General features: G+C 34.7%; 2 protein-coding genes and 1 long non-coding RNA gene across 5 annotated transcripts; 2 read left to right on the top strand and 1 right to left on the bottom strand.

Moving 5' to 3' along the window:
• Positions 1-38: 38 nt before the first annotated feature.
• Positions 39-9,567, bottom strand: LOC122315604 (protein RCC2 homolog). Its single transcript, XM_043131614.1, has 16 exons — positions 8,999-9,567; positions 8,758-8,819; positions 8,607-8,674; positions 7,845-7,966; positions 7,018-7,123; positions 6,841-6,892; positions 5,123-5,240; positions 4,911-4,941; positions 4,776-4,799; positions 4,561-4,685; positions 3,465-3,546; positions 1,802-1,924; positions 1,649-1,702; positions 1,497-1,566; positions 949-982; positions 39-675 (listed from the first exon to the last, which is right to left on the bottom strand). The coding sequence occupies exons 1-16, from the start codon at positions 9,192-9,194 to the stop codon at positions 347-349; spliced, it is 1,596 nt and encodes a 531-aa protein (XP_042987548.1). The 5' UTR covers positions 9,195-9,567; the 3' UTR covers positions 39-346.
• A 2,645-nt stretch (positions 9,568-12,212) lies between these two features.
• On the top strand, positions 12,213-13,119 carry LOC122315624. The gene is made up of 2 exons (XR_006244075.1): positions 12,213-12,345; positions 12,837-13,119. It is a non-coding gene; the product is annotated as an uncharacterized LOC122315624 (long non-coding RNA).
• Positions 13,120-19,541: 6,422 nt separating this feature from the next.
• LOC122314954 (probable methyltransferase At1g29790) lies at positions 19,542-22,727 on the top strand. 3 transcript variants are annotated; one of them, XM_043130612.1, is made up of 2 exons: positions 19,542-21,061; positions 22,458-22,727. In XM_043130612.1, the coding sequence occupies exon 1, from the start codon at positions 19,771-19,773 to the stop codon at positions 21,031-21,033; it is 1,263 nt and encodes a 420-aa protein (XP_042986546.1). In that variant the 5' UTR covers positions 19,542-19,770; the 3' UTR covers positions 21,034-21,061; positions 22,458-22,727. The 3 variants fall into 3 exon arrangements, with proteins under 3 accessions (XP_042986546.1, XP_042986545.1, XP_042986544.1); XM_043130611.1 differs by lacking the exon at positions 22,458-22,727 and adding an exon at positions 22,184-22,407; XM_043130610.1 differs by lacking the exon at positions 22,458-22,727 and adding an exon at positions 21,149-21,374.
• The last annotated feature ends 894 nt before the right edge of the window (positions 22,728-23,621 follow it).

Here is a 23,621-nt window from a genome sequence, read left to right as displayed (position 1 = left end):
CAACCAGATGACAGAAGCCACAAACGGAAAGAGAGAAATAGCCCATCAAGTTATGAAATATCGATGGGAAAAGTGACAGAATGTGAGATTTTCTAAAATAGAAAATGTGTTAAAAGTGCTACAACATTTTCTCAGTTTTCCAAGAAGAAAAAAATGAAATGTTAGTACAAGAGAAATGTTTCTATCACTCAAACAAGTACATTTTAGCGGGACTGAATAATTGAAAAAGGAAAAAAAAAAACTTTTGGAAATTAGAAAGAACTCCAAGTACAGTAGCCAACTGATAGTGACGTACCCCTCTCTAAACACAGAGAGAGAACAAAATTTCAAACTTGGAACTGTGAAGTTAGGCCTTCCGGGGCCGTCCTCTTTTACCGCTTTTCCCTTGAGAAGAATGTGAACTTTTATTTGCTGTTGGAGGTCGACCGCGCCCACGCGTGGATTTATTAGCACCTTTACCTCGACCAGAAACATTCCTACCCCGCTTTCTCAGTTCTGTCTGCCCATTGACCTGTTCTTCACCATCTTCACTGTCAGCATCACTGTCATCTCCATCCTCCGAGTCAGATGAATCTTTCGACTTCTTCCTCTTCTTTGAGTTACTTGAAGATTTAGCAGTACCCTTTTTAGCAGTTTGCTTGACAACTGGAGTTTGAAGCTCAGGCTCTTCACCACCTGCAGAAAGAATTCGTCTGATTAACCAGCTTAGATCCCCAAATCATCAATACAATGTTGACATCCAAGCTAATTTCAACTCTTTCCGGCTATGGGGAGGCCCAGGCAGAAGTCTGGCCCCTAAAAACCTGCAAGCATACATTGTCCACTAGGCCAAAAGTTGTGCCTTGAATCAACAAATATTCCTTTCATCCAAAACATGTAACAGGAGTTCTTCCAACAACAAATCAGACCAACCATTTACATTACTACACGCTTTGACATCAGGCATACCTTCACCAGAAGCTTTGCCATCATAAATATCAAGCTGAAAAACAAAAAGATCAAAAAATTATCAAAAGTTAATATCAGCTTTATCTGTATTTTTTTCAAACTTAATGAAAAGCAGCTACTAAAAAATAGGGACATAAAATGCCCTTCCCAAAGAAAAGAAAATCGCTGCTGAACATTAGATTGACAGAGTATGGCATTAAGAGTCTAGAGCAGCTAGCTGTCACTACAAATAGATTCTGCCATGCCAAAACACTTGCTGTTTAAGATTTTTCCGAATCGAATATTCCAAGGACACCGTTTGAGAAAATCCTATTTCATCTAGCTCATTTACCAAAGAATGCAATAAATGTTTCAAAATCATTGTACTGCCAAAACACTACCAGACAGTTAAATGCTCCAAGAAAGATTGATGACCGCAGAAAGCTAAGGGTAACTACATTTCTTCTGGCAACAGTGTTCATAGACAACATTCCGATAAGATACAACACCAAAAATGCAAGAGCACCCAAAATTCCAATAACAGGATACTGTGATCTTTTAATAATTACCTGATCAAGTTGGTCACCCACATTTTTTCTATCAACCACCACCATGGAATGGCCCATACCACATGCAACACTACAGGAAAAAAATAATAATTACAAACCATGGGTAGAATTGTTGAAAACAAATTAAAATGTAAGCAAAGATTAACACACACCTGATGACATGCATGCCCTCAAGAATATCTACTTTTTTGGGTATTGCAGAAGACCTAAGGAGCAGAAACAAACACAAAGCAAACTATAAAGAAAGAAAAAAGGAAGCCTTTAAAAGAAAGGAAATTTATGATTTAGAAGTGACAAACCCTTACTTCTGCCCATTTGGGCCAAATCCCAGCTCTCCATGTTGTGCATGGCCCCAACTTATGCAGGAGGAATCAGCACCAACAAAATGGTGCATATTACCTGAATCCATGCAACGTAGATTCCAGCCACTGTAAAAAAGCAGAAAAGAAAGTTATATATGCAATTATGCCGAGTACCAGGCAAACCCAAAAACTACAACCAGCAAGCAAACCTCTAAATTATTGCTTCGTGAGTTGGAGAGTAATACACTTTCATGATGCCAGACAGGAAATTATATTACAGAAAGAGGCTCTGGATTTACACTGACAATAAAGGCCAGGAGACGGGATACTTGTAAAGCTGAAGAGAATACAATATCTAAAAAACAAGGGAAAGTTTTCTGATATGCTTTGATGGCTAGTCAATTCGAATCATCAAGATTTTCTAAATGAACTCAAAGTTTTGGCAAAAACAAAAAATCAAATTACAATAGGAATGCTATAACAGAATATTAACAGCACTATTGGTTCTGCAAAACCACTTGTCAATTGCATGATTATACTTGGATAAAGAAATTCTGAGGCGACATGGTTCTTTGGATCAAATCCCACAGATAATTTTTCATTTTTTTTTATTCGGTAAACAAAGCTTCCACGAATAAAAAATCATAATCTAACTCCCAAAACTCGAAAGACAACACCTACATCTTGGCGGTAAAGCCTTCATTTGCATGACTGCAAGCCTGGGTTTGAAATCCCTTTTCATGCTAACCTTTACTCATCCCATTACTAATCTTGCAGCAAAAAGCTAAGACTTCAATACTTCAATTTCACTTTTCTCTTTTATCCATTACTTTAAAACGTTCCACATATGAAGATGTAAAAGCAGAAAGTCAAGGACAAAGGTCCTAATGGGATCACCTCGCATGAAAAAACATGAAACTCCTAAACAACTCTGGCATATGTCAAACAAACAAGTTAATCCAAAGTTACAGAAAAATTTATGCAGTTCGCAGAAGAGTTTCCTCAGATAAGTTGATGAAATTCTATTTTTGGGACGTTTGGGTTCGATTGCAATGCCTTGTCATGTCATAGACCTTACTGGACTATTGAAATGGAACGTTTTGTCAGTCTCACAGCAAAGCAATATGGAAGATTGTTCCATCTAGTTTGTTGTGTTGCAATTGGAAAGATAATAAAGACACAGGAACTAACGGAATCTTGTTCACCCTTTACCACATTGGATGATTGCTCATTCAGCTTTTTATTTGCAGTTTAAGGGTTTTTATGCTTGTTTTTTTTGGCATATGGTGTCTCTCATGTATTAGTTCTCCATACTAAAAAATACATCTTGGTTTTGATAAATAAGATGTAAATACTGGGAAACACATCTTCTGATCCATAATAACGTTTAAAGAACCCCTAGGGGTTTGCTCAAGTGGTAAAGGCCTTAGTTTTGGTGGTATGCTCCCTCCAGGTCTAAGGTTCAAATCCTTTTGGGTTCAAACACTTTCTAGGGACTGTCGGACTGGGAGAACTTCCCATTGAATTACCAGAGGAATACTTGCAAAAAACTCCTTGCTGTGTGCGCCCTCAGGATTAGTCGGGACTTTGATCTCAGACACCCAATGCCAATAAAAATAAATAAAACTTAATGTATAAATAGCACAATCATGATGCAGAGCCAAACCTTAAATCCATGAGAGGTTTAGGATACATCCAGTCATCACCGGCATTCTTTATTTTGCCCCACATATACAACTGTCCTCCACCTAGAAAACAAATTAATTTTAGCAAAAAACCAAAAGAAAAAAATCTGTAAAAAAAAAAAATAGAACACAAATTTAAAAATTAAGGAGTGGTAAGGTTTGCAAAACAATATTCTCCAGTTAATAATGTTTTCATATTCCTTCCTGCATATGCCATTTGTATAAAATTATTTCAATTGCATGGTAAGTAGAGGCCTAAAGCCCCTTAGCATTTAGCAACACTAAGGTAGGCTCCTCACTTCAACTGACCTTGGCTAATTGCCAATAAGCCAAGTGGTTACTACTAAAGCTCATTTGATGATTTGGCCCTTTCTTCAGGAGCCCAGGAAGAAAAAAACACGGATAAATAAATTGAATGTAATCCGACATCTTGGTCCTAAGATATGGCAAGCCAAACTAAAGCCAATTCAATTGCCTAGTAATAGACGTGTGCACTCCCACATTACCAATGGACAAAAAAATTGGATATCATATGGTATCTTAGTCCTAAGATATGGGAAGCAAAACTAAAGCCAATTCAATAACCTTACGAAGAAGTGTTTCACTCCCATAGTACCAAGTCTTGTGCCTGATTTGAAATTAAGTCTTTTCACCATAACAAAGTTTTTCTTCTATATTTTCCTTTAGAGAGACTAACCGTAGCACTTGGCTCTCTGCCAAATAAAATCAATAAGAGGGTGTAGGTTAATTGGGTAAACCACAGCTTAAACATAAATTTAATCTTCCCACAGCCCTTCTACATCTTTATCATGTTGTGATCTACACATACATTCATTACATGGCTGTCTAAATGATTTGTTACATCTACTCATATGCTAAGATCTATAGAGAAACTTGCATTCTGTTGTTCCATACTGACACATGCAACATGGTATCATGTTGTTTGAACACCTTTACATATCGTCCCAGTTGGCATTAAGCACCACCTTCCAAGCTTCCATAATAAACAAGGTCTATAATAGGGGAAGGTGTGTGCATCACAATATCTACTACACTTTAAACCAAGTTCATATATACCTGCAGTGCAAGCGGAATTAACAGAACCAGCTGAAATCACTGCATCTGGAGGTAGAACATTGTGCTTCTGAAAAACATCAACACGACGAGGGGCCCACTCATCCTTCTGCTCCTTATGTCCAAGCCTACAAATCATCATTCCAGGAGTTACATGGATAAGAAAAAGATGGCACCATGAAGAAAGCCCATACACAATCTGAATTGCTAGAACCTACCTTCCATAACCGCCAAATCCCCACCTAAACATATTTCCACAGCAGATAGTCAACCAGAAAAGATGTTTCCAAGTCAGCAGGGAGAAAGAGAAGTGTAATGCTATCTCACACTAGGTAAACTGAAGAAGCACTTACGTGTAAACAAATCCATTTGAATCCACAGCCACTGTATGCCAAGACCAAAAGCCAACATAAAGAAATAAACATAACAACAATGCAAGTATGTTGACGTGGAGGAAAAGTGGGGTGGGGTTGTGGGGGGATTATAACGTGTATACTTATGTATAAATACACATAAGAAAATGCGTATGTATAAATACACGGAGAGAGCAGAAGCTATTAACAACCAGTATGGTTTGTTCCACATGCAACTTTGACAATTGTTTCCCCAGCAAGAGAAGCTATTGCTCTAGGGCGTGGTTGGGCTTCATAAGCAAGTCTCACCGAGCTGTCCTTGGTGTTGTACTGCAGGCACATCCAAAATTACGTGAAGCTTCACACTAAAAAATTTTAGGTCTCACGTCTGTATGTGTATGTATAAATGTGTCTAAATCATGCAACCCTCTGTCTCTGCGTGTGTGTACAATCTTTGACATTTCATCAAGGGTATTGACTAGAGGAAACAAAGTAATGACAAATCAAAGAGGCTTCTACAATTCAGTAGCCATTTAATCCTAGTGCCACACAGCAGCTTAAATTATGTGAAGCCTCATATAAAAAAAGTCTCATATCTGTAAGTGTATGTACAAATATGTGTTTAAATCATGCAGCGCCCTGTGTGTCTGTGTCTGCACATAAACTGTATGACACTTTATCAAGGGTAGTGACTAGAGCAAACTAAGTAATGACACATCAAAGAGGCTTCTTGATGAATGCAGTCTAATGGAAACAGTTTACATGAGGCTACATACGGTGTGTAAAGGAAGATTGAATATAAATAAAAGAACGTAACAAAATTCAATATGAGAGCTGCTAGCAAGCAGATGCATGAAACTAAGCAAGAAAGTTGAGTTTAAGCAATTGATGAATTGATTGGACTTCGCACCAGCCGAGGGAGAAGCAGAAAGCAATGGGAGGGGCAAGAGGGGGATATTACAAAAATCATTCTACGGTTCAGCATCCATTTAATGCTAGTACCACAAAACAGCTTAAATTGCCTTAATAAGTCCATATTCGGCCATGTAATATTTTCATCATATGTTTTGAATAATTTTGTTGAATAAAATTCTATTTAGGAAAACTGTAATTTATCAAAAAAAAAAAAAAAATTAAGGCTAGCTGCAGAATACTACACCTAAAAGTAACCACCTTTATACTTATCAAAAATAAAGTAACCACCTTTGTAAGAACTTTAAGGATATTTGAAAAAGAAAAAGGACATTCGAACTAAGTACTTCTCTCAATAGTTTGAAAATGTCAAAGGACCCCAACAATCAAGAGGCAAGATGCTTCTGGTTCTAAGTGAGGTAAAATCTTTTTCTTTTTTTATGTGAATGTGAAATGAGGTACGATCTCTAAGAAAACTATCCTATTAATCCCTCTTTATAGACCTGTTTCCAAAATCAAAATCCAATGATAGCCCACCGTACATATTTCCACAGTCAGTTTGTTTCCTTCATTAAGAAGCCAGCATATTGCATCAACTTCATACTTTCTGAGGGGTTTAAGATGCATCTCAAAAGAAAAAACTAAACAAAATTCCTATGCAAACAATCCAGCTGTTCTATTACAAAACCCTCAGGAGATTCAGATTAAAAAATTAGTATATACAAATTAATACTCATATTGGATCACTGCTATGTAACAAATTCTACCATTTACCTTTTAGTGGTACTCAATCATTCTATGCACCCCTGATAAAAGAGTTATCCCAAACAATTGCCTCTATATATGAAAGTTGGCAAAGAAAATATAGAAATACAGGTAAGGACCTATGTCGCTATCACCAAATTTAAAGCAATAAAGTCTTTGGATCCCATGAATATGATACAGGGACAACTTGGCAACTTGTCAAAAGATCATGGGGAGAATATAAAAAATGAACACATAAAATATAATAGCATACCTCATTGTCTGTTCCATGCCCAAGTTGTCCATACTGAGGAAGGCCTGCAGTCCTAGAAACCAAGAAACATTTTGCAACTCAGAAAGTTATTTGACTAAATTGTGAACTACAAAACCAAATGAAAAATTGGCCGAAAAACCATGAAAACAAAAGCCCAAGTGTATCCACAAACCATACAGTATAGAAGCTCCTTCAACAGAAGTCAACCACACGGTGAAGTCAGCCCCACAAACAGTATTTTTTACTTCAGAAACAAGGCAGCGAACGGGAGATAACTCGATTTCTACAAATGATAAAGTGACTACGTAAGGCAGCTTGTTGTCAGACACTAATGTATGTTTTAACAAAGTATACATGTTTTACAATGAGATATAACAAAAATACAAACTCTATATTAATAAGTAATATCATATGCTATTTGTTCACAACTGTAAAAATACGTACAGGAATCAGATCCAGATAAAAACATAATCCGGATGATGAACTTAGTGATCTGAATTCAATTTGCTAAGGCAAACCCTTTTTTTATCAGTAATTGCCAAGGCAAACTTGGATTGGGCACATCGCATATCCCTAATCACATTTTCCCATAAAACCTTCAAAATCAAATAACAATGTTGAATTTTGTAATTTTAATATAATGATGTTACCTAACAAAAAAATGTAACACATAAAGGAATCAAACTTGGATTATTTTATCTGTATTTGCATAATAATGTTGCATATAGAGTGAAAAGGTACTAGTACTTGATCGTGGTTCCCAGAATGCCCTTAAAAGTACCCACTTCAGCATGAAATCGTATTCCATGTGTTACAAGTGACATTCTTAATGCATAAGTAACTTGGAAATATTGTGTACCCATATGTAGTGAGCTTATAACTCTTAAATCTATAAATGGCACTGCAATGTCAGAGTGACCAGCCTATCAAAAACATTTGCCATTAGATTTGCATTGCAAGCTTCTAGAACTTTAATTGAACTAAATCTATAAAAACAAACCCACCATTGCGTACCGAGCCTGAACCCAACTGTCCATGTTTGTTCCAGCCAAAGGAGAGGGAAATTCCATCCTCAGTACCCACTACCGTATGGCTTCTCCCCGTTCCAGCTCTAATGACTTTGTACCTTCAATGGATAGCCGTAACAACTCGAATAACAAAATGAGTAAATAAATAATTACTGGTTTTAAAACTTAAATAAGACATTTAAATCCAGGATTTTCCATGGGTTACGAAAATCACCAATACGAGCATTTGTCATATGATATTAGTAGAATATACAAATCCTTAACAGAACCTTCATCACTATCACTCATCTGTAATCTACCATCTTGGAAAGGTGAAGCTTTGATAAGCAATTAAATCTATTTCCACTTGTTGTTATGTGCCTATCAAGTTATCTACCATCTTGACAAGGTGGAACTTTGATAACCAAGCATGAACAAAATGCCTAATAACTTTTGCAAAATAGTTTTGTTCTATCCATCTTTTTCTTTTTCAATAGTTTCTTGGAATTATTTTTTCTGAGCCCTATTTACAATAAATAATTCAATTCTATAACCACCATATGCAGTCATTAAATTACACTTTCAGACACTTTAATCCCTAAAATTCAAACTCAAGCCAGCTGCATTTATTCAAAACACCTTTTCGCTCAAGGGAAGCCATAAATCAAAGAGGAACTCTACAACAACCTATTGGACAGGAGCCACTCCCAAGATTTGGAGTAGACACCGAGCAAGCAAAGCCTGACTCCTGCAACTTACTTGAGAAGTTCAGACACTACAGTTGGCCTGTCTCTCTGAATGGTGTCTCCGTGGCCAAGTTGGCCCTTCTGCACATCAATAGACTATGAATTAATAGCATAAAAAGAGAGTAAGAAACGTATAAAGTTGCTAACAAAATACAAGTTCCTGCCTCATTGCGCCCCCATGTATAGCAACGCCCTTCAGTATCCAACGCCACGCAATGACACGATGCTACGATTCGATGCAATACCAATATAACGGTCAGAATACACTTCGTTACAATGAAAAAAAAAAAATACCAAAACTACACCAGCAATGTTCGGTCAAGATCAAGGTATTAACCGAGAAATGCAATCGAATAGGAGCTAAAAGCGAAGCGAAACCAATTCTTGATGGAGAATCAAACTTACAGCAGCCCGAAGCGACAAATCGAATGTCAACACCGACGAGCGGGCGAAGCCGAGTCGGGGAGACCAAGTTGCCCTCGAGGCCTTTGCGTCGACCAACGGAATCCCAAGAAGTGGCACCGCAGAACAAGAGCTCTCCCCCTTTCTCCTCCTCCTCCAACACCACGTCAACCGTCTTCTCCGGTTCCGCCGCAGACATTCCCAACGGTCAAGAAAATCTTATGCCGAGAGATAAAAAAAGGAACACAAACCGAACGGTTTCCCGATATGGCAGATCTAACGGTTAGTTTTTCAAAAAAAATAAACAAGAGAAACGACGGCTGAGATGAGGTTGAAATTGGCGGGAAACCGAGTGTAACGGCTAGTGAAAGGAGATCGAACGGAGAGTGGGTGAAAGGGGGGGGTAGGAGATTAGGGTTTGTAAGCTCAGAGACGCAGAGGAGATGAAGAAGAATAAGAAAACCCTAATCGAAATGGACAAACATAAAATGGGGAACTGGAAAGAAAAAGAAAAAGCGATCGTTTGGTTTTTCCGAGAATAGGGGCCTTAAATTATTTCAACCGAAAGAAAAATAAAATAAATAAGAGTGCGCATCAGCTGGTAGATATTGCTGGTGCTTTCTTATTTACGTTATAACCTTTTCACTTTTGTTTATTTCTTTCTCAGTCCTTGTCTTCTGATTGTTTTCTTTTTCTCCCTCAGTTATACAAAATTAATTCTATTCTTTTCTTATATAATAATTATAATTTTTTTAAATTTTTATATAAAATATAATAAATAATTTAATTTTTTTAATTTTGAAATAAAATTAAAATTAAAATATTATTATTTATTTAACTTTTAAGAAAATATCTTATCCCATTACCCACCAAACTATGTCCCAAACCTCTTCGCGTATATACCGGCATACAGATTACAGCTCCCAACCCTTTCCTCCCGCTTTGAAGAAAGACTTCCGATGAAAGGAAGACTAAACTTACTAATAAACAGTGTCATAAATTTTTTAAAAATATTTATCAATTTATCATTCATTGTTTTTCCTTTGATTTCTTATATATTTCTACCATATTCTTCAACTTTGTTTCGTCTTCAATGCTTTCTCCCCGTCTCTACATAAATTTCATTAAAAATATTGGTTTTCATCTTTAAGACTACATTTTCTTTGAAAGGTAAAGTGGGATTATCATCTATCGAAAGAAAACGATAAGTTTTAAATAATAGGTGAAAACCCATTTTTCGAGATTTCTCCTATTTACGTATATGTTTTTGTATTCTGTTTGTAATATTTATTATAAAAAATATATATAATGTAATGGGTAAAAGAGGAGAAAAAGTTTGTAGTAAAGAGATCTAAGGAGTACTTCACTAAGTTCGAGTATATTGCGGAGAAAATCAGACAAGTCCTAACTAGGTTAGATGACTGACAGATTTGTTACGTAAAAAGAGATTTTAATCAAATTGTTCATATAATTGCTAACGATGCTTTACTTTATATAGTGTAAAAGAGGAGAAAAAGCTTGTAGTAGATATAATAAAAAATTATATATACAGTTATTCTTTTATATTTTTTTATGTACTCTATTTATATGATTGGTCATGTATTAAAAAAATAATGTAACTAATTATATCATTGGAGTACATATAAAATATGTAAAATTGATTATATGTAATGTTACTTAGATATAATATTTATTAACTTGTCAACTCTACCACTACAAATAAATTAAGATTTTTATTGGAAAAACAAAATTTAAGTATATCCAAAATTCTAAACAAATAAAATTAATTGTGTAATAAAATGGTTTAGAAATTTAAGATAGTAAAATAAAAATACCCACATAACATTATTATTATTATTTTTTTAAAACAAAAACACCCACGTAACTGGGAGACAAGATGCCATCGGAGTGTATAAATTTTCATTAATGGTGTGTATAAATTTTCAATATTAATGCGCTCCATAAATGGCTCTCCATGAATTTAAAGAACCGACAAAATGAAAAAGGACAAAAAAATAAAATAAAATCATACGGATATGTAAAAGGGCTCTTGTTACATGGGCTCGGAAGTGTCCGGACTTCTCTCTATCGTCGGCCTAATACTTGCACATTTGGAATTTATGCTCTGTGATTTATTTTCTTCACACATTTGTCTAGTTTTGCTGGTCAGGAATTGGATAAATCTTATTCGTAATTTTTTTATATTTATTTTCATGACATTTTTTTATTAGATATCAAATAAATAAGTCACATATAAAATATAATAGATAATATTAAATCATTCAGTACTACATCATATAATAATAAATAAATAATGAATAACATTACTTCCCTTTAACTTGTCCATACCTTTCATTTATAAAAGAATCCGTTACTCTTATCAACTCTTTTCCTTGAGACTTGAGTTAGCAAATTCTATACTCAGTTTTGCAAAGTTTAAGGGGCGCGTGATAAATCTAATTAGATATTGAGATAAGAATTTTTAGTTAAAAATAAAAGTTAAAAGTTGAATAAAATATTAATTTTTAATATTATTATTTTAAAATTTAAAAAAATTGAATTGAGATTTGAAAAAATTTAATTATTTATTATATTTTATATGAAAATTTAAAAATATTGTAACGATGAAATAAAATGAGAAGAGACTTCTATGTTTAAAACTTCCAAACCGAACCGCCTAAAATATTTGTTCTCTTTCAGTTCATATCCTCGAGTTTGAATAAAAACCTGAAGGGATTTTTTTCCTAGATGCAAAGAGATTTAATGCAACGTGATCCTCTAATGTGCGCATTTAATATATTGTGATCCTTTATTTCATCTTAGGGTTTAGTTTCGTAGAGATTACGTGTTCTTCTTCCATTTTCACTAGGGCAACTTTTTCGTGCTCTCATAATAGCAGACTATCCTCCGCTCTTAAGCCTCGAATCAAGTTTATACGTGTCAAGAGTCCTTTGACATGCCACCAATTGGCTCGGTGGGTATAGGTCTCTAGATATTGGGTTTGGCCTCTAGGCCTTTTGGGCTTGGGAAAAAACCACCTAACACATATTTGTGGGTTGTCTTTTATTTGGGTTTGTATTGTGGGATGTGGTTGAGGCATATGGTCGAAGTAGAAATCGATGGCTTCTAAATTGGTTGTTTTGTGGTAGATATCTTCCCATATTTCTCAATTTTTAATTACCATTAGTTGATCGAATTGAATTATTTTTGGTTGGTGCTTGTCATTCCAGGGCCGTTGTATTCCATGTCCACCGTTCAACCATATGCCTCACCCAAGTGCATCTTTCCTTTTTGTTTATGAAGTTTGAACCATCGGTACATCTCGTTATTCTCTCCGAAAGTTTCTACAGGTATAATGCAGTTTTGTTTGAATCTGTAGTGCATGTTGTAGCATTTTTCTTTTTGTTATATCAATTGTGGTTTCAATGATTAGAGATAATGCATGTTGTATCTTTTTGTTATATGGATTGTGGGTTCAATGAGTAAGGTTTTATTTTCTGCTATCTTATTATTTTATCTTTTATTAAGGTTTTATTTTCTGCTATCTTATTATTTTATCTTTTATACCCAATGCTAATATGCTGGTAGCGAAGCTATTAAAACTGATCCTTTATTTTTTAATTAAATTGGTGTGGTTTATGGTTGATAGTTATGCACCCTCGTGTCTGTAGCATGTGTATATCTTTAGATAGCAGAGCATAGCCTTTTGTTTCTTTTACTTGCATTATTGTGTCTATCTTTGTGGATAAGCTATAACTCTCTTTCGATTTACCATGGAACTGACTTCTATTTCTGCTTATTTGTTGCAATAATTGTAATAAATGACAATGTCATAAATTAGGATGCTGTTTCTTTCAACCAAAGAAAGCAGAGGCAAAGAAGCAGTAATTGTATCTTGTCTGATCTGGGTGATGCTCAAGATTGGTAAGGATGGTTGTCAAGTTTTCTCCATTGTAATTGGATGTCATTTTGGCAATAAAATAGGACGCAAAGCATGATTTTGATCTATTCTTCGGTTTGTATCGCTTGCATGCGACCTTTGCTTCACCATTGAGGCATTGGGTGTATCGAGATGATTTAATTGAAGCTACTTGATTCATCATTAAATGAAGTGTTTTGGCATAGATAACATGGCAGGAAAAAAAAAAACAGTTTAAAGTTACACATCAAATGCTTATAGTAGAAAATTAAAAGATGACTTATTGGCCTGTTCCTAGCCACGTTGGGAGGGAAACATCGACCAAATTTTATACGTGTTAGTAGCGAGGCTCAATCGTCAGTTGCCTGTTTGTACTATAGTTTACATATTCGACACACAAAAGGATAAGGAGCAAGGCCCAATAGTCAGCCAGCTTTCTGTACTATAACTCTATTTTTAGAGGGAGAAGCCATGGCCCATTGGCCCATAAGAGAAACTGTTGGAAGATATTTTATTTGAGCTCAATTAACAGTGATATCTATGCTCTAATTCCCCCCACTTGGATTTTGGATCACCTAGGCAAAATTGGTGCGACTGCTTAGGGACATTAGACACACGTCTCTTGAACTGATCAATGGATTTCATGAAATTTTTATTTTTAATAAAGGTAATCAAATCATCTCTGATGTTGGGACCTCAAAAGTATAACTAGAAGATGGTCAATAATAACCATTCATACTTAAACGAATTCTAGATTTCAATGGCACGTTGATTTCAAGTATGCATACGACATCACAATGTGTTACGTGAGCGTGAGTTGTAATTTTTCTGTGCTGGATTACAAATTGTTTCCAATAACATTAAAGCTGAATGCACCCAATAACCAGCGATTAAGACCATTTTTTCAAGTTATTTGTTTTGCTGCAAATATTTATTGATTAAAAACTTTCTGTAGTTTAATAGTATTTAATAGTAGCAGAGCTATTATATACATTCAAACATGTCCATATACGCTAGCAAATTAATAATTTTTCTAGTAAGACAAGTTCCACCCACCTCTTTATTTGCCGTTTAGTTTTCATTTTATAAATAAAGCGTTGATTGGCGGTGGTATGGTGGTTTGAAAGCTCCACCTCCCGGTTAAGGAGCTTGAGGTCATCCACCACAATAAATCACGCGAATGGGCAAAGTGATGTTGCAAGATGGAGGTGGAGGGCCTCGACTTCATTTTGGCCGTGGAATGGTGTGGTTTAAAATCTTGTTTTTCTTAGTTAAACCCCATAACAATACAACATAGCTGGGTGTGGTGATAAAATAGAGGGTCTCTGGTGTGGGTAGGGTCAGGGTCTTACCTTCAGAAGCGAATGAATGCATGTAGACATGGGGTGTAATCCTGCGAGGTTTAAGGTGTTCTATTTTATCCATGGAAAACATAGGAGTTCTTCGGGATGTATGCTGAGGTGCATGGGGGGATAAGGTGATCTTCTTGAGTGGAGCCCGATCGTAGCTCAAGGTGAAGATTCTCATAGGTGGCCATAATGGGGGTGATACAGCTTTGGTGGTTTTTTTGGTTTCGTTTACATTATTTTCTTTTGTTATTTCCGTGTTGGTTGTTTGGGTGTCTGGAAATATTTCATGATCAATACAGAACAGAGGCCCTTAGTGGCCCTAGGTGCGGTTCCTTTTGCTCTGGTTTTCGTCTTTGCCAGCCCAAAGTGAAGGATGGCTCGCTTGGTGGTTATGGGCTGGGCCGAGACAACATCCATGGCATTTCGAAAATAGGAGAGGCTGATGTTGATGGAGCCAGATAAGTGGATTGAGGCGAGGTAGGGCTGCTTGTCGGTGAGAAGCTTGCTACTCTATATTGACGTGTAGTGGGTTTCATGGGGCAGGGGCTTTGGGTTGCCTCTCGTTGGTTGCCGTGCTTTGTGGATGAGTGGTTTACAATATACTCATGCAGATAGTGGAGTGCTTTTGGGAAGCTCGTGTGCAGAAAGTGGATGGACAACAGGAAAGTGGGCATATGACACCTATGGAGAGCATAATGCTTATGTTATTGTTTTCAGTTAGTTTTTTGTCAGTGTTCTGTTAGTGTTGTTTTATTCTAGTTTCAAATAAATATAATTTGAAATAGGTAAGTACCTCTCCTTTTTTGAGGGATGAGGGTTGTGAGTCATCTCCTCATTTAGATGTTGAAGGTTGGAAAAGCCCTCTCCTCATTTGGAGGGTAGAGGATGAAATGAGTTATTTCTCGCAGATTAGCCGATATGGATATCTGTTTTACAAAGTCTCGCATCTCAAAACAGTTTTGTCAATAGAGAGTTTTGAAGTTTAGACATTGTCTAGCGTAATGAAAGTTGTGTGTAATGTAGCGTACAACCGATGAGTAGTTGGCTTGTAATCCTATTATCCATAACTATTGGCCACATCTGTAATTTCCTTAATTTATTCATGAATTGAAGTCTATTTAAAAAAACAAAAACAAAAAAAAAAACTCATATATATGTCTAACAAAGACAAGTAGTGGTTCTAAAAAAAGGAAAAACAAAAACAAAAAACAAAAAGCTAGCCTCCGCAATCCAAGAATTTTTCACCCTGGACCGAACTAAATAAAAAAAATTATATATAAAAATAATTGTATGAATTAATTATATATCACAATATTACATAAGTACTATATTTTTTAATGTATAACTATAATATATAATATTAATATATATATTAATATATTAACACATTATAAGAGTTATAATATAAATTATAGTATATGTATAAATTTATAATAGTATTAATATAGTTAACTTAATACGTTATTATTAAATCACTATAACTGCATAGAGTATTATTTAATATAATATAGTATTATCAATTTATCACTAATATATAATATATTAGTAATACTACTAGTACAATTATTAATTATAGTATATATATTTAGATCAATGTATTATTATATTTTTTAATGTATAATTATAATATATAGTATTAGTATATATTAATAATTGTATAATTTATTATATAATTCTCATTTAATAAGTCACTTAATTTAGTTTAATATTTTAAATAATTTTTTTTATTAGTTTATTTAAAAAAAAAAGTTGGATTAATCGGAAGGGACCTACTGGTCTGTCCCTAGGGATGTCCGGTCCGGTCTAGTAAAAAAAAATGATGGACTAAAAATATGATCCATCACCCAAACCGGATCGGACTTTGGTCTCCCCTAATGATGGAATCAAAACCTAATCAGCTAGTCTTGCAAAAGTCAAGCAGATTTTAGGATGAGTTTAAAGACAAAAACTTGTTAGTAGCTAGAAGCAAATTGATGCTAAATATAATTATGGTTGCGTACTTATTCATTTTGAAAAAAAGTAAATAACTATATGATTCATATAAAAAAATTAACTTTTTAATAATAAACTTTATTTATTTTTAAAATAAATGCACGGTACATATATAACTCACGATTATATTTCACATTACTCCGAAACTTTTACTCGTGCTTCGTTTCACAGTTCAGAAAAGTATTCAGAATAGCATGTTACGAGCCATTGGCTTTTGTTGGCGACTCATGACTCAACTTCTTAACTACGAGGAAATTGTTCTACTTGCACGGTTGCACCCAAAACACTATTCTGGGAAGTTGACCGATCTCCGCAATAACAATACTGACAATGAAAAAGCTTGCACGTGTGGATTTTCAACATGGTCTACATCGATTTATACATTGCAAGATGCTGCTAAGTCTTCAATATGAATTTGTATATGGTCAAATTAGACACATAATCGGGTCCTAAAGTTTGACACAGATGTGGCTAAAACCTCAAATTTGGTGCATGACTATGGATTTTTAAATGTGGGGTTGATATGGTACCAAAGAAACAGATAATTAATGTAGAGGTATGTTGAATTTGAACATGGTTTTATTTATTTATTACTTTTTTTTTTAACATGGCTTTTTTGTATTATATGTAACCTAGATTACTCGTTTGGCATTTGAGCATTTTCTTGTATTTATATCGAATGGATACAATTTATCTGACTTTAAATCTAGATGATCATCCTCCAAAAATCAAATTAAGTTTCCTAAGTTTGCTTGAATTGAGCATAATCTCAAATAAAAATCATACTCAACAGCCTTACTACATATTTGTTAAAGGAGAAAAAATAAAATTATAAAAAATAAAAATTTACATTAGCATATATGTAATATAGGGCTATTGAGTATAATAACTCTAATAATAAATATACATTGTTTTATGATATAATGCATGATAGGTTTTGTGGGATGTTTGGGAGCCCCTCGTAACCTTGGACAAGCTTGCATGAGCCAGCGGTAAGTCTAACTACAAAGGATGTGCAACAAGAAGGGATTGGAATATGAATAATGATAGTCTTGCTATTGGTTGACAACCAGATCACAACTTTAGTTTTAATTTTTTTTTTAAAAAAATTAATAAAATATTAAATAAAATATTATTTAACCTCTTTATTATTAATTTTTAAAGTCACTATTAGAGTATTTTATTTATTTATTTTTCTTAGTAAAAATTAAAGAAGTGACTCCTAATAAAATTATATATATTTTTAAATTTTTTTAATAGTTAAAAATGTTTAAAAAATATGTAAAATATAATAATAATAAATTTTTTATTAATTTTATTAATAATAAGGTGATAAAATTATATTATCTTAATTATAAATCGATTATTAAAAAGGTATCGTTACCTTGGAATATAGATTTGAAACAGACCGATGGGAAAGAGACCAAACCGCTAAAGTCTATGCGTGTGAGAGACAAAACAATGATGTTAGCCATCATGTCCCCATTGGATCAGAAAAGACAACATTATCAACTTGAGTGACAGTCATCAACGTAGTTCATTGCATCAAGTTAATTATATCTTCCGGAAGACTTGCCTTTCGTATTTTCCAATTTAAAGCTATTAAATAATTACTGTAATTATTAAACTTTTTCTATGGTGGCTATCTATCATCAACTTATGATTTCACAGAAACAACAAGAGTCTCTCTTTCTTCCTTTCCAGTTTTTAAAGCGGCGTCGTTCAATTGCTTGCCCAATCAAAGAAAGCCACACTGGCACCCTGCGAGATGGAATCATGGAAGAGAGCGAGTATGAGTTGGATTTCTCGGGCTTTGACTTTGGGATGGGGTGCATGGATATGGACCAATTGATCCTTACGTCCTTTGCCGTGGATAAATTCTGGGATACGAGCTATTGCGCCCGTCCTATCTGCGATGCTTACACGTGGATAGACGGACTCCTACTCTTACGAGGACTGGATAAAAGATTGGTCAAAATATATCTTCAATACAAATATATAAAAATTTCATAAAAACTAATTTATAAATTAACGACTTTTTTTTTTTCTAATCAATTTATAAATTAACGACTTGATATAACTTTTAATATTTTATGGTTAAAATATATATATATTTTTAATTTTTTAGAAATTGAAAATAAGAGGTAAACAACTCAGCACAAAATGATTAGCTTTTTCACCCCTCTTTTGTCATTAGTCATTTGTTTATTTAAAATATTTCATCTTATCTTATTTCATCATTATAATTTTTATAAATTTTTATATAAAATATAATTAATTATTCAATTTTTCAAATTTTAAAACAACACTAGCATTACAAACTTATATTATAACAATATTTTATTTTATTTTTATAAAACACTTCATCTCATATGTGTAAATATATGAAAAAATTGAAATAATGAAAACTTAATAATGATATTGTTATTTATTTTCGCTCAGTTGTGTGGAATCGCTTTTTATTTATTTTTAATTTCGTGGAATATTGTTAAGACTTTGTCGGATTGCGACACAAAAATTTAATCAGTCTATTAGCATTTGTTTTGAGGGAAAAAATATAAACCAATTATGACTGAATATATCAGCCTTGCCCTTGGAGACAGGCTTGCAATGGATTTTTTCGGAACCTGCTGCACCTAATTAAATTTTAAATTATTAAATTCCTACTAAAATTGAGTTTATTTTATTGTGTATTTTATTCCATATGTAACAATATTCATTTATGTGTAAACAACAAATAGATAACGGCATAAAGATTATACTATACTATCATATGAAATGTGTTATAACTCAATTTAAATTAATTAATATAATTATGACACTTCAATTAAAAAAAAAATCAATCTTACGTAACTACCCGTCGTTTTAAGTAGAATGATAAAATAGTTATAAATTAATAGTAGATTTATCATTTTTCTTATCATATTGTATTAATGTAATATTTTCATTATTGTTTTTTAAATATATCTCAGGTTTATAAATAATAAACATAAAAGATGTGAATATAATGATATCGTAGTGTATAATATTTTTCTACTTGTAAAAAAATGTAACATTTTCCTATACCACATTATCGCATGACAGGATTGCAGATTGCTAAAATATAAAATAAATAAAATTGATAAATTTTTAAAATAAGTGATTTTTTATATCATAATTACTTTACACTTTATTTTATTGAATTAAATATTCACGATGATGAATTTATTTACTAAAACAAATACAAAATAAATAATAAAATTGATGTCTTGGTCCAATTAAGCTTGAACGCGAAGACTTGCGCTTTACTTCGTTCCAGCCGATCTGATCACAAGCACAACCGACAACCACCCAGCCTCAAAGTCACTGTCTTAACAAAGGACTGCGTGCTGTATGCTATAATGCCCTCTTAAATTACAGATCAAATTCTCAATCCTCTCTTCCACCTGCTCCAACTTCACAAATCTAAATCTCTCAGAACCCTCTCACTCACTGTCTTCTCTCTTTGGTCCAGAAGTAGAAGCAGCAAACGCAAGATGGGCTCGGTCTCTCTTAAAATAGGGGATGGAACAGCCAGATTCAGAAGAGCATCCCTGTGCTCTTCAGCAGTCAACATTCTCATGCTTTTCTCCGTGCTCACCACCAATCTTTTTGCTCTCTACGCTTTCACATCCTCCCCAAAGGACCACCAAAACCACTTACTTCTCCGCAATCACAAGAACATCTCTCTTATCTCAGAGCAGGTCTCTCTGATCCTCAGAGAGATCGCTGTCTCGCAGAAAAAGCTGGCCAAGATGGAGAAGGAGCTCCTTGGCTATGAAAGCCTGGATCTTTCAAGACCCAACCTCGCTAACGAGCTCAAAGTCTATCTCCAGCCCCACCAGCTCCCACTGGGGAAAGATTCAAAAACTGGAATCACTGAAATGGTGGCTTCCGTGGGTCATTCCTGTGAGAAATCCGTGGACCTATTGTCCCAGTATATGGCCTACAAGGTTTCTGGACCTTGCCCTGATGACTGGAGCCTTGCCCAGAAGCTAATTTTACGCGGATGCGAGCCTTTGCCGAGAAGGAGGTGCTTTTCCAAATCTGTTCCTAAGGTTGGTCTCTACCCTTTTCCTACTTCTCTTTGGAAACCTGTTGGTGATAAGAATGTTACTTGGAGTGGGCTTGGGTGTAAAAGTTTTGAGTGTTTGAACAACAAGAAATTGAGCAGGGATTGTGTTGGTTGTTTTGATTTGGTTAATGGGTATGAGAATCAGAGGTTTGTTAAGGCTAGAGGCAAAAATGATTTTCTTATTGACGATGTTTTAGCTTTGGGAGGTGGAGGGATCAGAATTGGCTTTGATATTGGAGGTGGGTCAGGTACCTTCGCTGCTAGAATGGCAGAGAGGAATGTGACTGTGATCTCTAATACCTTGAATATTGATGCCCCATTTAGCGAATTTATCGCTGCAAGAGGACTTTTCGCTCTATTCTTGAGTCTAGATCATCGGTTCCCTTTCTATGACAATGTCTTTGATTTGGTTCACGCCTCAAGTGGATTGGATATCGGGGGAAAACCTGAGAAATTGGAGTTCCTTATGTTTGATATTGATCGCATTCTGAGGGCTGGCGGCTTGTTTTGGTTGGATAATTTTTACTGTGCGAATGAAGAGAAGAAAAGGGAGTTGACAAGGTTGATTGAAAGGTTTGGATATAAAAAGCTGAAATGGGTCACAGGGGAGAAGGCAGACGCAGCCGGGTCAGGAAAATTAGAGGTTTATTTGTCTGCCGTTTTACAGAAGCCTGTAAGAGTATGACAGGAGCTTCACTAGGAAACTGCAAGAGGTAAGATATTTATTGCTATATCTATTGCTGTTCACACAGAAATTGTGGGATTCATTGCTTATAACATCCTCCTCATATTCCTTACAGAGCAGAATAAGTGTGTCAATTGTTTCTTTCGCCGACTGCAAATAAGCAGTGAAGGATTATATGTTATGTAGCTTTAAGGCTGTTATATCTCTTATTCTGTGCTTTAGGGGGATAAGTGGCCATCTTATTTATTTGGACAATCAAATGTTAGGAAATGAAAGAATCATAGTGTATTTTTGCTTCTGTTAAGGTATTTGAATTGATGTTTGAGTTTTTAGCGCCGAAATATGTTTCCCTGTGAATAATGTTTCTAATTGAATCAAGATGCGCCTTACTCAGATCCTAATGATTAGCACTATTCCAATTTTTGGTTAGGATATTAAAATGTTTCTTACCAATAATCTCTGTAGTGAATGACTATATTGCAAATTCTGGAACCACTCGGATATTTCCATGTTAGAGGACTTTTCGTGCATGTGTTTTATGGAATGTTTGACTTTGCATGAGCTCGATTGTAATCTGTGCATGAATTAAACATTGCTTGTTATATGGACTCCATGAAGTCAAGAGTACATAAATTATGATATTCTGTCAATTCAGATCCCCTTATTGCATGCAGTAATGGATGAGTTATTTGCATTGGATCAATATTGCCCAAAAGCCACCTATCCAAGCCTAACACCATCCATCCTACAACCACATTTGTATAACCAACATGGGCAACTGCCCACCAAATTTCGCTTATAAGTCATGATCCTCAACATCCATTAATTTCCATCCACTTCCTCTTCCTGACGTGTTCATTCTTTTTATAAGTAAGCATAAAGAAAGTGATAATTGGATCTGTTCATTGGAGTAAACTGATAAATTAATCAGAAAACCATTTTGGTGCCTTACTAATCTCTGTTATAAGATATTCCGTGGTATTTTATTTAGAAAACTGTAGATACTACCAATTTCCAAAATAAAACATCAGTGATGCATTGAAAACGGGGACTGTTTATCACAATCATTAGCTTGACTTTCCCCTTATAGATAACTACATGATTGCAATAAAGGGTACCTTGGCAGGCTGTTGATTGTTCCTTTCTTTAGTTCTACAGTCATGGGACGTAAATTCTTGGTTGATGAAGTAGGCAATTGCTGCATTGCAGCCTTGATTTCTTAGACCTTGCAGCTCATACTGGTACTGGATGCAGCTACCTTCCCCATTTTTCACTCTGAAATATTGATTGAGAATAGAACTGAAAAAAAGCAAGAAGTGCTCGTTCTGTGAAATATTGATCAAGTTCAAGGTCTCAAAAAGGTTATTTACTGCAGCGCAATATTGACATCAAAGTTACAAATACACCTTTAACCTTCAATGCAGACCCATCAATATTGCTCTTTACAGAGAGGCCATAGACCCAAAGAGGGGGATTTGCCCATGAACCATGGCCCTCGAGTCTTATGTGAACCGGACCCCACCCGGGACAAAATATTGGGCACTGCAGCCCATATCCATGGTGGAGGCGAATGAGTTAACCGACTCATGGTCCGACTCTTAAAGTAAAGGACCGGATCCTTTTTAGGTTTTGCTTGGATATCTTTCTGGCTTTTGTTTGGTAGTGCAATCAATCATAATGACAGTCTCCATCAAAATTTCTTTCTTCTTTTTATTTTTGGGTCTTTTCAGATTGAGTAATGATATCAAACTCCTATCTACTATGTAAGATCATATTTATCATCGAGAATTATTTAATAAAAAATTATCTAATAATAATAAATATATCACATCTTACCTTCTTTATAACATGATAACGTAGTATATAAAGTTTTCCTTCATGTTGAGTCAATTAGAAAGGATTCGCCACTCTTTTTCCTTTTCTTTCCCTTGGCATTAAAGAACTTGGTGTCTTCTATTAATGTTTTCCGTTCTTAGCTGCATGGATTGTTTGCGCCACTCTCTCTCTCTCTCTCTCTCTCAGCCGCCCTTATGTCGGTCAAGAACTGCAAGAAATCATCTCTACTTTTCAACGCTGAACTCGTGTTATTGTTGTGAGATTTCAGACACGAAGTGCGTGTCCAACAGATCCTATGGGTACAACTTCAGTAGGATCTCCATCTTCTATCTTTTATCACCCAAAATACAGAACCATTAATATCTGTCATTTCAAATTAAATGATAGTTTCAGAATTTATCAATTTCAGCATTTTTAATACATTGCCAGCAGACGAAGTTACTACATGTGATAAATAAGCAATTTAATTTAAAAAATGAAGTTGGTCTATGTCTTCTATTGTCCGAACTTTGTTATCTAGCTGTTGTTTTGGATTCAGAGATAGATGAAATAATTCTAGATGAAAAATAAATTTAAATAAAATATTATTAAAATAAAAGTTTAATTGTTCATTGTATATATTGTATGAAAATTTAAAAAAATTATAATAATGAAATAAAATGATAAAGCTCCTGCTGTCGCTCCCATTCACCTCGCATGAAGGCCCCCGCCGCCGGGATCAATACCAACACGTGGCTCAGAGATTTTGGGTC

Source organism: Carya illinoinensis, chromosome 7 (genome assembly GCF_018687715.1).
Source record: "Carya illinoinensis cultivar Pawnee chromosome 7, C.illinoinensisPawnee_v1, whole genome shotgun sequence".
NCBI lineage: Eukaryota > Viridiplantae > Streptophyta > Magnoliopsida > Fagales > Juglandaceae > Carya > Carya illinoinensis.
This window is presented reverse-complemented; position numbering and strand designations above follow the sequence as displayed.